Here is a 13,198-nt window from a genome sequence, read left to right on the forward strand (position 1 = left end):
CTAGTCCCTTTAGTAGCCCGGTCTTGCTAGTAAAGAAGAAGGATGGGTCTTGGCGCTTTTGCGTCGACTACCGTGCTTTGAACAAGGAAACGGTGTCGGATAAGTACCCGATACCGGTGATTGATGAGCTACATGGAGCGGTGGTTTTCTCAAAGTTGGACTTGAAGTTCGGATACCATCAAATTTGGGTGAGACCCGAAGATACCCACAAGACCGCATTTAGAACTCATGAGGGTCACTACGAGTGTTTGGTGATGCCTTTTGGGTTGACTAACGCGCCGACCACTTTTCAATCGTTAATGAACAATGTGTTTCGACCGTTTTTGAGGAAATTTTTCTTGGTGTACTTTGATGATATATTGATTTATAGCAAGAGTGAGGAAGATCATGAGGAGCACGTGAGGTTGGTGCTAGAGAGGTTGGCCGAAAATAGCCTCTATGGTAACCTCAAGAAGTGTGATTTTGGGCAAAAGAAGGTGGCCTACCTTGGCCACATAATTTCGGCCCATGGAGTGGTAATGGACGGAGAGAAGGTTGAAGCCATTATGAAGTGGGAAACTCCTAAAAATTTGAGGGAATTAAGGGGGTTTTTAGGATTAACCGGGTATTACCGCAAGTTTGTGGCAAATTATGCCCAAATTGCGCCACCACTCACCTCACAATTGAAGAAAGATTGTTTTGGGTGGTCCTTGGAAGCCACTCAAGCATTTGAGAGCCTTAAAGAAGCCATGGTTAAGGCCCCCGTCCTTGCCATTCCCGATTTCACCAAGGATTTTGTGGTGGAAACCGATGCTTCGGGTTTCGGAGTGGGAGCGGTTATGATGCAAGATGGAAGACCCATAGCGTATTTTAGCAAGTTATTGGGGGTGAGGGCTAAGGAGAAATCAATTTACGAGAAAGAAATCATGGCAATATGCTTGGCTATTGTAAGGTGGAAACACTACCTCCTTGGTAGACACTTTGTAGTTCGGACCGATCAACAAAGTCTTCGGTACATCACGCAACAAAGAGAGGTGGGAGGTGAGTATCAAAAGTGGATGAGAAAGCTAGTGGGGTTCGATTTTGAGGTGCAATATCGACCGGGAGCATCTAATCGTGTTGCCGATGCTCTTTCACGAAGAGATCAGGGAAGAGTGCAATTGAGTGTAATGGTTCATTCTCAAGTGGTGGATTGGAAGGAATTGGAAGGGGAAATTGAGAAAGACATATGGCTGGCCCAAATCAAAACGGGCATGCTGAGGGGTGAGGAGAGCCCAATAGGCTTTCATTTAGATGGGCAGAAGGTTATGTTCAAGGGGAGATTGGTTTTGCCTAATTCCTCTAGATTTATCCCAATTCTACTTCACGAGTATCATGACACGGCTTCTGGCGGCCACGAAGGGGAGGTCAAGACCTACCTCCGTCTCGCCGCCGATTGGTTCTGGGTGGGGATGCGACAGGCAGTGGATGACTATGTGCGGAAGTGCGAGACTTGTCAACGGAGTAAGGCGGTTCAGCGGAGTCTGTTGGGGTTGTTGCAACCCTTATCAATTTCGGAGGCTATTTGGGAGGATATATCTATGGATTTCGTGGAGGGGCTACCGCTCTCCAAGGGGATCAATTCAGTGCTCGTAGTGGTTGACCGGTTATCAAAGTATAGCCATTTCATAGGGTTGAAGCACCCTTACCCGACCACTTTGTGCAGTGCGGCTGCACGGATTTCCTTCCACGATCGTCTCCGATCGAGATCAGGTGTTCATGAGTATTTTCTGGCGAGAGTTGTTCCGGTTACAGGGCACCCATCTCAAGCGAAGTACGTCTTACCATCCCCAATCGGATGGCCAAACGGAAATTGTAAACAAGGGACTAGAGTCGTATTTGCGATGTTTCATCTTCGATCAACCCAAGAAATGGGCGTATTGGCTGCATTGGGCCGAATACGCCTACAATACTTCCCCTCATACCTCCACCAAGCTCACCCCGTTTAAGGTGGTGTATGGGCGGGATCTGCCCAAGTTGTGGCGTTTAGGGCGAGGGCAGACTCCGGTGGACCAGGTGGAGGAGACGTTGAAGGTAAGGGATGAGATGCTCGATGAGTTGAGGGTTAATTTGTTCAAAGCCCAACAATTAAGGAAGGAGTACGCTGACAAAAAAAGGCGAGATGAGCAATTCAAGGTCGGCGACAGGGTATTCCTCAAACTCCAGCCGTATCGGCAGCGTTCCTTAGCCATCCGCCCTAATGAAAATTTGGGGGCGCGCTACTATGGCCCATTTCAGGTGGAGGAGCGAATTGGGAAGGTGGCGTACCGCTTAGCTCTGCCTCCCACTTGCAAGATTCACCTAGTGTTCCATATTTCGCAACTCAAGCGCGCAATTGGAGACACTCCGGTGAATCCGACCATACCTCCCCAACTCACAGCTGAGATGGAGTTGGTGGTAGAGCCCGAGGCCGTGTTGGAAGCTAGAGCGGTAGGGCAGGATGCGAAGCCAGAGGTGTTAATCAAATGGCAGGGGCTCCCTCAATTCGAAGCCACTTGGGAAGATGCAGCCACCTTAGCGGAGCGTTTTCCGTCCTTCCACCTTGAGGACAAGGTGAATCTCGAGGCGGGGTAATGTGATGGATCCGTATTTGGGCCAGCCCATTAAGTCTATCAACGAAGGGCCAAGAAGAGTAATGTGGGTCAGGCTCATGGGCAAGTCAACACCAACGGTAACCAAAGAAAAAAGACAGAAGCTGAGATACAATTGGAGGAACAAGAGGAGCGTTAGCTTTTGTCAAGGAAGCTAATTCAGGAAAGAAGACAAGTTCGAAAAGGAGGATTCACTACTTTAGTAACAATGGCAAAAAGATTGTGTTCCCTATGCTGTGGAGGTCAACTATTATTAGTTTTTGGTTATGTTAGTGCTTGAGTATAAATGGTAATGTTGAATGTAGTAGCCACTTATCCAGAAAATTGTTGAGAGTAACCTCATGAGAGTTGTAGCCTAAAGCTGCTTGAGATTAATAGCCTAAAGCTATTTCTATCTTGTAACCCCTTAGTTCATTTATTAATCAAAGTACTCAAGCTTACCTCCAAGATTACTGTTAATTAATTACAATTATAGTGTGTAAAAATCAGTCTTTGACAATTTAATGGGTTAAAGTGAAATTACAATTCACCCTTTTATGGGAGTGCTAATAAGTAGAAGAGAAACAATGATAATTATTATTGTCAACCAAACCTTTAATTACTAGGCAATGATTTTATTTGTAGCTTACAAAATATAAAATTGTTGTTACCTTTTTAACACACCCTTATAAACTTAAATTTTGTATTTATAAAAGAGGATTGTGAAAATATGGTAAGAGTTTTTTTTGTAGCATAATTAGCATTAGCAAATTGAAAGAACTGAGGATTATTAAAGCAATTAAAAAAATCTCTTTCCTGGACAACTTATGCTCTAGTAACAGTCCGTGGAAAGAGCTTGAAGATATATTGCACCACATGAATTGGTGAGAAGCTGAAGGTTAAACATCTACTCCTTCCGTTTTTAAATACTAGCTCCATTTCTCCATGCGCGGAGTTTTAGGAGAAATTGGAGAAAGTACTAAAATATGGAGATAGTGGGGTTGGTGGAAGGTAAATTTGAGGAGAGAGAATCTAAAAGTAATAAAATTGGGTCCACTAGTTGAGAGAAATGAATTAAATATTATAAAAACTTTCCAAATAAGGAAATGGAGCAAGTATTTAAAAACGGCCGCAAAAGGAAAGTGGAAAAGTATTTAAAAAGGAGGGAGTATGACTTGAGGAAGAAATAAAAAGTCATTGAGGCTAATAGTGCGTATTAACTGGATGAAAGGCATGTACAATTATACACAATGTGAAGCATGCAATTTGAAGCTTGCTTTCTTTACAATATTATTCTCTAAAAAAAACAAGTTTGAGTAGAGATGTAATCTTTAATAAAGGTGGATTTTGGAAATGGGAATGGGATTGGGATTATTAAACTAAGGAAAGAGAAGTGGTTGGACTTCTTAATTTTATTCGTTGGGTTAAGGTAAATCCAAGATAAATATCAATTGTCACGTTTACTCAGTCCAAATTTCGTGAGCTATAACTTTGGAAGTGGAGGGAAGGGTAAACTGGTAAAGGGATCCCCACAAAGTTTCGTCTATGAGATTCGTCCTCCCTCGTGGCCAAAGGTTATGAGATAAGTTCCTAATTAATTGCATCTTGGTAAATAAATGGCTGGGCTTAAATATTACAATGATATTTAAGCTATTGAAAGGAGATCCATACAAATTGTACCAAATGTATCCACTTTGGCTTCAAAAGTAGAACCAACTCATGTTTGAAGGATTAGCCTCATCTTTGAACACATCCATCTTGCTTGTTAAGAGTTGGTTGGACTTAAATATCAAAATTATACTTAACTTTTTGATACAAGTTCCACAAAAACCCAATCAACACTCACTCACTAGGTCATAAATGTGTCCACTTAATAAATATAATGAAATATCAGCCTCATCTTCGAACACACTCACACATCTACGGTGACAGAAATGAAGTTGACGAAGTCGATTTATTTTGCCTATGTGCTAATCATGAACTCGTCAACTTAGGAACCCATTGGAAAAGAAGATTGGAGATGCTAGGAAAGAGTAAAATTATTTTGATGAAGAAAAACGATTTGGTGAAAATATCTGTACTAATATATTAAAAAGTATTGATCGATACAAGCAAGATTTGTAGCAAACCATCTGTACTAGTATATTAAAAAGTATTCCTAAATAAATTTAGAAGCCACTAGATATCTTACTTTGTGATTCACATACAATTGAAATTATTGAACATACATGTTTTGTGCAAGACTTGACCTAAAGCCTCAAGTTTGTAAATTAAATTTATAACCACTGAACCATGCAATATCTGATTAATTTGTAAGGGTATTGCCCAGTCTTAAAACCTAGTTACATGTAAATTCAAGGTGCTAGTTATGAACAAGTCTTTGTAGTTCGATATTGTGAGAATGTTGAATTCTGATGGAGCATGCCATCATTGGATGATATCAACTTGACATTATATTTGTCTTCCTGAATAGCTTTTTGAAGTATATTTACATTTCATCAAACAGATTGGGCCCCAGAAACAGAAAAAACCCAGTCACCAATCTTTCTAGCTCTTTTCTCTTTCTAATGGGTATTTTTTTGATCTTCCAACACTGTTTAACCAAAAAAAATCTGGGTTTCTGATAGTTGAGAATCTATTTTGATTTCCACCAATTTAAATGGGCTAGATATCATCTATTTTCCATTTTATTATTTATTTATTTATTATTATCACTACTTTTATTTATGTATGTATTATAGATGACATGGTTTCATTATTGTCTCACTTTAGAATTTGCTATGGTTTGCAGATAAAGGCTTCAAAGGAGATGGAGAGAATGCTTCAAGAGCAGAGGTGTGTCATTTATGTAAAATGTGATGTTGCTGCAGTGCAACTTTACCTTTTAAGCAGCTTCAAATTCTAGTAGACTTGATCGTTTGTCATGCTTGCATACTTGTTTTTCCATATTATAGATGTACAATCTCATTCCAAAGTTAATTTTCAGATCGACTTCCATGCAAGGGAAATTGCTGAAACACAATTTGGATACAGAAGTTGTAGATGCTTTGAAGGATCTTAAGCTGAAGTTGTCCCAAAATGGGTCATAACAGCGTGAGATTATAGTTGGTGTTGCTGTAAGTGTTTTCTTTGGTGTATGCTTTAATTTTTGTAAATTGTTTGCAAGGATGATATAAAAATCTTAACAGTTCTTCCATTACATGTACAAAGTCATAAACAAAACAATATGATAGGTATATGAGGAGTTGAGTACCGATGAATTTGATTTAAACACAACCCTTGAGGCACCACTTTGCTCTCTCCCACATCATTTGATGTATCTTATAAACTAAGTTCAAGTAATATCATTAACCAATAAGTGATTTATTATCATTAATCAAGGTCTAATCAGTCCTTAGCTGGGTTGATCTGGTCCGATAGTTTGTAAATATAAGGTGAAATTCAGGGGTAATAAGGTGTATTAAGTTGATTTCAGATTACTTTCGTTGAACAGAATGCTTGATAATGATTTCATCTCAAATCAAATTTAGTCACTAGATTGTCTTGGTGGACACTTTTCTACCCTTTCATGTAAATGATTATAAAGGTAATGGAGATGAGAAAAAAAAAAACAATTAGAGTTGTACTGCAGGCAGTCGTTACTCATATCAGAATAGTATTTTGCTTTTTTTTTTTTTTTTTTTTTTTTTTATGCCGAAAAATTTCTTGAAATTAGATACTGCCACTATCTTTCAGGCGCTTCCATCCCCCCCCCCACCCCCCGCGATTATCTCCTTCTGTCTACCATCTCCAGCTCCCAACCAAAACCACCAGAAATACCCTCGTTTATCCTACCTGTGTTGGCCGCAGCAGGCGATTGATTGAATGAGAGAAAGGAAGGTTTAAATGGGGTGGTGATGCCTTAGGTTTTTGCGGTATTTCTTTGGTAGACTAGCTTCCAATCTAAATTATGCTCCCTCCATCCCCAATTAAACATTTCATTTGTCTTTACACACATTTTAGGAAGGTATAAAATGATAACATAGATGGATTTAGTTGATTAAAGGTAAAAAAAAAAAAATTAATTTAAAAAAAAAAAAAAAAAAAAAAAACGTAATGGGGTTTGGTAGATTAAAGTTGTGTATAACAAGTAAGATAGTGGGATTAGTTGATTAAAAGTGAACAAAGAATGTAATGGGCTCTAGTGACTATTTAAACTTGGGTGGTTTTGTAGATGGCTTGATAGTGTTAGAGAAGACGCTAGAAAAAAAAAATGGATTCAGGCTTCGAGAGCCGTGATGGAAGAGAGTTGGCCGCAGTTAATTCTGACATAATTATTGTACACATTCAGGGGCAGTTTGGTTCGCATGGGGTACTCGAAATGGAATGAATAAAGGGAAAGGAAAGGAATTTGTTAAGTTGTTTGTTTTGTATAACAAAGGGAAACAAGCTACCACCACACCACCACCACACAAGACCTATTATCTACCTTCTCCAGCCACCATACCACTCACCGCCCCTATCCCACCACTCGCTGCCCCTCCCTCGCCAGTGCCAGAGCTCCTCCATCCTAGGCCAAAAATCCCCTCCCCCGAAAAACTCCCCACTCCAGCAAAAACCCCAAAAACTCACCACCCCCTTCCCCATACAGCCGGGCGAGGGTGGGAGGAGGGCCGACTGGCTGTTTTATGGGGAAGGGGGTGAATTTTTTGGGTTTTTGCGGGAGTGGGGAGTTTTTCGGGGGAGGGAATTTTCGGCGAGGGACGGGGGGAGCTTTTGGTACAAAAAATAGGCCTAAATTCAAGTTGGTTCCAATATATTTGTTTTTGGTACAAAAAATGTGCTTATTTGGTACTATGATAGTGTGATATCCCTTATGATTTTTGTAAATGTGCTTATTTCCATGTAAGTTTTGTAAATGATATTGTATTGGCGGAGGAGACTGTAATTGGGTTAAACAAAAGCCTAAGAAAGCAAAATTAGAGTTAAACAAAAGCTTAAGCAAGCATTTGAAATAATAAAAGGAAAACTTGTTTAAAAGGGACATATATGTTCACTTATTTGTTTGGAAAAACCTTATAAAATTAACGGTTTTTTACCAAATGCCCCCAAATTATTTTTTATTCACCATATACCCATGAAAAATTTTAAATTCACCATATACTTATAAACTTAATAAAAATGTCACCAAATGCTCAATTGACTAACGGACGTTAAATCTATTAGTCATTAGTGTTAAGTATGCCAAGTGGCATAATTTATTGGTTGGATTTTAAATAAATTAAAGTTTAAAATAATTATTTGATTAATAATAAAAAAAATCCAACCCTCCATAGCCACCCCTAGCCACCAACCACCACCTGCGCTGACGACCCAACCCCAACCACCACTCGTGCCGATGACGACCCAACCCAACCACACCGCACTAGCAACCCAACCTAGGCGTCGTTTCCTTCCCTTGAACCACCCTTCCCTCAACCTCAACCTCAAAACCCCATTTTCTCCCTTGAAAAATCCTCCCCTCCCCACCGTCGACTTCCACACCCACCTCCTTGTGCCGCTGAACCCAAATCGCCCCTCCTCATGCCATCTCAACCCTCTCAAACACTATGCCAAACCCGAAAGAAAAAAACCCAAAATTCAAACCTAGGGTTTTAATTTTGGGATTTAGGATTTTGAGGTGGTGTTTTCAACCAAATTGGGCAGCAACGATGTGGGAGGAGGGAATCAGTTTTGTCGGTGAAGGGTTTCGAGGTGGTGGCTAGTTTTAAACGAAGGTATAAAAGTGGGGAAAGGTTTTACAGTTTAAGGGGTTGTGGTTTAATTTTATACGGTTTAAGGAGAAAGGCTTGGGGGAATGGGTGGTGCCGACGTCAGCGCGATGGGGAAGGGGATCTACCGCCAGCGGCGAGGAGGGTGGCGGTGGTGGGGAGGTGGCCTAGCGTAACAAAAGGTGGTTGGAGGTGGTTTACTTTTTTTCTTTTTTTTTTTTAAAAATAATTAATAAAATATTTTTTAATAATCAACAATATGCCTCAACGTGGCGGACTTAACGTTAATGACTAACGGAATTAACTGCCATTAATTTTGTGACAATTTTGTGAAACTTCAGTGTATATGTTGAATTTGAAAATTTTCATGGGTGAATAAAAAAATAACTCGGGGGCATATGGTGAAAAGTCCTTAAATTTAAAGTGGTGAGAAAGGACCTGATAAGTCTACTTTGTTGTTTGGAGGGACCTTGAGGTCGGAATCTGACCATTGACTTTTTTCCTCCAGCGTTGACCTTTCACGTGATGTCACGTGAACTTAAAAAATGACTACTCCTTACTTTTTTCCACGTTTTTCCCGCATTTCTCCTTTTTTGCCCTAATTTCCCCCCAATTTCTCTCTCTCCTCAAAATCGTGGGTTCCAAACCTTAATACTTTCAATTCTCTATTCAAAGGTCGACCAAATTTATTCCATTACTTCAATTAAGTACGTTTTGCACCAGGTAAGGTTAATGTGTGTGGTTTTTTTTCTTTAATTTATTTGTAATTGAAATATTTTGCAAAATTAAGGTTTTTAATGTAATTGCTTCTCAAATTTTGTGGTTGAACATCGTAATTTGGGGACTTTGTGGACTCCTCAAATTTTGTGGTTTTGTTTTTAAGCATAATGAGCCGCTGTAAGAATCTTTAATTTTGTGGACATGGAAAGGGATAAGTAGATCTAGGGTTTGGAACAACATATTGAGGAGAGAGAGAATTTGGGGGAAAAGGGGGAAATGAAGGGAAAATGTGGGAAAAATTAAGGGGAGGGTCATTTTTTAAGGTAAAATAAGAGTCACGTGTGAGGTCAACGCCAGAGAAGAAAAGTCAATGGTCGGATTCTGACCTCAAGGTCAGCCCAAACAACAAAATAGACTTATAATGTCCTTTCTCACCACTTTAAATTTATAAGGTCCTTCCAAACAAATAGGTGAACATATATGTCCATTCTAGACAAATATTCCATAATAATAAAAAAATAAAAAAATAATAATATAAAAAAAAAATTATAAAACTAAGGCATAAAAAATAACCAATGTCTTCTTTTTTTTTTCCTCACTTCGTTTACCCTTTGGGGCTTGGGCTAATTCAGATTCAGAAATGAAAACTGGATGGTTACATTACAGTTCCCTATCATGGGATCAGACAAATAACTAATACCTTTTTTTTTTTTGTCAACCTATATCTAATTCTTGTTATTAAATTTGTTATTCCTAATATCATTCCCTATAAATTAATATTTTGTTTTCAGAATAAAACATAAATATGACTTATTTTGGTAGTTAGGCATCTTGTGTATGAATTGAAGGTTACATGTAAACCTGGGCACGGGCCGGGTTGGCCCGCGTGCCGCCCGGCACGGCCCGCCGTTCGGCGCAGCCCGGCACGGCCCGAATTCAAGCACGGCACGGCACGAAGTTCAACACCCGTGCCACGGGCCGTGCCACGGACAGGGTTGAGAATTCCCAGGCATGGCCCGGCACGAGCACGGGCATGGCCCGCAGGCACGGCCCGCGGGCCAACGGTAATGTTACCGTTTATTCTAGCTCTAATAAGCCAAAAAAACGGCTAAAAAACGGCTAGTTTTTTGCCAATTTGCTCCCCAAAAATTCTATAAATACTCACCTCCATTTCATTCCCAAATCACAAAATCACAATCTCTTCTTCTTATCTCTTATATTCTCTAAATCTCTAATAATCCTTATTTTCTTAAATTCTCTAATTATTCTCTTAAATTCTCTAATTATTTTCCTAATATCGGAAAAAATTAAAAAGTTCGTAATCGTAATTAGTGGAGCGTTGAAGCACGGTTGTAAGATCTAAACTAATCTTAAATTTATTATTGTTTAATTGTTATTATTAGAATAATCTTGTTTAATTATTATTGTTGTTAATTGTTATTGTTGTTGTTATAATTGTTGTTATTAATTATTATTATTGTTACAATTGTTGTTATTATTTATTTTTGTTGTTATTGTTATTGTTATAGTTGTTGTTATTAATTATTATTATTGATATTTTTATTGTTAAAATTGTTGTTATTAATTATTATTATTATAGCTAACCACTTTTTATTAAAAAATTAATTGTTAATTATGGCATCGAACAACCCATCATCTAGGTCTAGGGGGAAAGGCCGACTTATCCGTAGCAGTAGTTCTAGGGAACCACCAAATACAACGAGCCCCCAAATTACGAGTCAAACCAATGACCCCATTTACTTCCCCCCGAGCTATGAGCCATATAATACGTCGGGATTTCCAGCACCACCACTAAACCAATTTCCACTACCACCATACCATTTCCACCTAATTATATCGGTGATCAACAAAACTATTGTTCTAGCCAAGGTAGCCAAGAAAGTACCCGAATTCCCTCCGGTTCTACCCCTTCTACTGCCACTCCCACTAGTCTCACTACTAACCATCACACACATCATGAATGGTTAACCGAAACTGAGATGCTACTTTTGAAAAACCGAAGGAGTGAGGTATGGCGTTATTTTGTCCTAAGTAAAGATGGTGAACAATGGGCAAAATGTAAAACATGTAATAGTGTATTCACGGCAGTTACCAAAAACGGGACGGGACACTTATCTAGACACATGAAAGCTTGTGCAAAACCAGCTAGTGATCCAACCCAGCCCAAAATTTCCCAATTTCATCCATACGACTTTACATACAACTATGAGAGGGATAGGGATGAACTAGGAAAAATGATAGTACACGCCGAACAACCTTTTCTTTTCTCGGAAAGTGACGCATTCAACACCTACATTAACAAAGCACTACAACCCCAACATAAAAGAATCTCTAGGAAAACCGTTCGTTCCGCCGCAATGAAAAATTTCCTAGAGTACAAAGTCCGGTTACAAGCCGAATTGAGTAACCTTAACTGTAGAGTATCTTTAACAGCCGATTCTTGGGATAGTGGTTATAAATATCACTATTTATGTGTGACTTTCCATTGGGTAGATGATCAATGGATGTTACAAAAAAGAATAATACATTTCAAAATGCTGGAATACCCACACACCGGCATTAACATTGCTCACCATTTAATGCAAGCAATAGACGAATACAACCTTCGAGATAAAATGATGTCTATGACTTTTGATAATGCAACCTCTATTACATACACAGCTAATCTTATCAAACAAAACTTAACCGATGTACTATTAGACGGTGAAGCTCTTCATACTAGATGTGTTTGCCATGTACTTAACTTATGTGTACAGGATGGAGTTCGGGCAATTGGCCCATACTACAGCAAAATCAGAGATGCTATTATGTCTATTAATAGCTCTAACATGAGATACCAAGAATGGAAGAGTTTTCTAAAACAACAAAAGATAAGGGTAATAAAAATTAGAACCGATTGCCCAACTAGGTGGAATTCCACCTATGACATGTTAACAAAGGCAATTGAGTACAAGGGCCCGTTAACATTATTTTACAACCAAAAATTTCCACAAAATGCTTTGTATGATGATGATTGGAAAAACTGTGAAAGATATATGCAATTTTTACAGTTATTATATAACATGACGTATTGTTTTTCTACTGTTTACAATCCTTGTGCTCAAAACTTTCTTTCTAATGCATGCTTACTCGCCCAACTTTTCGCAGATCATCGCCATCAAAGTGATTATGATCAGTATCTTCCAGCAATGGAAAAAAAGTGGCGTAAATATTATAGTGAGATTCCTTTGATTTATATTTTTGCTTCCATATTAGATCCTAGGCAAAAGTATGAAAACACATTTATGTTAGTTGACATTTACTTTCAATGCATGTTTCTTGACGATGATGTAGAAAACTATAAGACTAATGTGAAGGATCAGTTTTTTTGCTTTATATAGAGTCTATGAAGCCAAATATGGCACCGTTCCTCGCTCAGGGCTTTCCCAACCATCCAAAAACGTAAGTAAGAAGGCCAAACATTTATTTTCACAAGCTACTAACTTGATTTCAAGGTTTTCAGGTGATTCATCAATCAGGAGAACGCAAAGCGACGTCTCGGAGTTGCAGATGTACCTGAGTTACGACTTCACCAAAGGCATGGACGACGATGAGATAAACAGCCTCGACCTCCTTGCATGGTGGAAACAACAAAGCTCGAAGCATCCAACTTTGGCGGCAATGGCACGAGACATTCTTGCTATCCAAGTTTCCTCCGTCGCCTCCGAACGAGCTTTCAGCGCATCCGGAAGGGTTTTAGACGATAGAAGAACAAGTCTAAAACCCGAAACACTAGAAATGTGCGTGTGTTTCAAAGATTGGTTGGATGCGGAAAATCGCTCAAAAAACCGTTCTTACGACCACAACGACAACGAAGAAGGAACCTCCGCTTCCGGTTCGGGTTCGGCTAGTTCCCAATCTATGCAACTAGTCGATGACCTTGAAGGCGAAGGCGAAGACAAAGACAAAGACGAAGACGAAGACGAGCAAGAAGAAGGAGAAGAAGAATAGACAATTATTGTATATTGTACGATTTTAAAAATATCAATTTTATCATTTTCCAATTTTTGTTTAATACCATCATTGTATGATTTTTATCATTGTTATCATTGTACAATTTTCTCAACTCAAGTAATAATA

General features: G+C 39.0%; 1 protein-coding gene across 1 annotated transcript in view; it reads left to right on the top strand.

The window, feature by feature from the left end:
* The window catches only part of LOC110686823, a 30,319-nt gene extending 21,762 nt beyond the window's left edge, over positions 1-8,557 (top strand). Inside the window, exons 8-9 of the mRNA XM_021863413.1 lie at positions 5,380-5,423; positions 5,575-8,557. Coding sequence (XP_021719105.1) covers positions 5,380-5,423; positions 5,575-5,677 — 147 coding nt within the window. The 3' untranslated portion in view covers positions 5,678-8,557. The remainder of the gene's footprint in view (positions 1-5,379; positions 5,424-5,574) is intronic.
* The last annotated feature ends 4,641 nt before the right edge of the window (positions 8,558-13,198 follow it).

Source organism: Chenopodium quinoa, unplaced genomic scaffold, assembly GCF_001683475.1.
Source record: "Chenopodium quinoa cultivar QQ74 unplaced genomic scaffold, ASM168347v1, whole genome shotgun sequence".
Classification (NCBI taxonomy): Eukaryota; Viridiplantae; Streptophyta; class Magnoliopsida; order Caryophyllales; family Amaranthaceae; genus Chenopodium; species Chenopodium quinoa.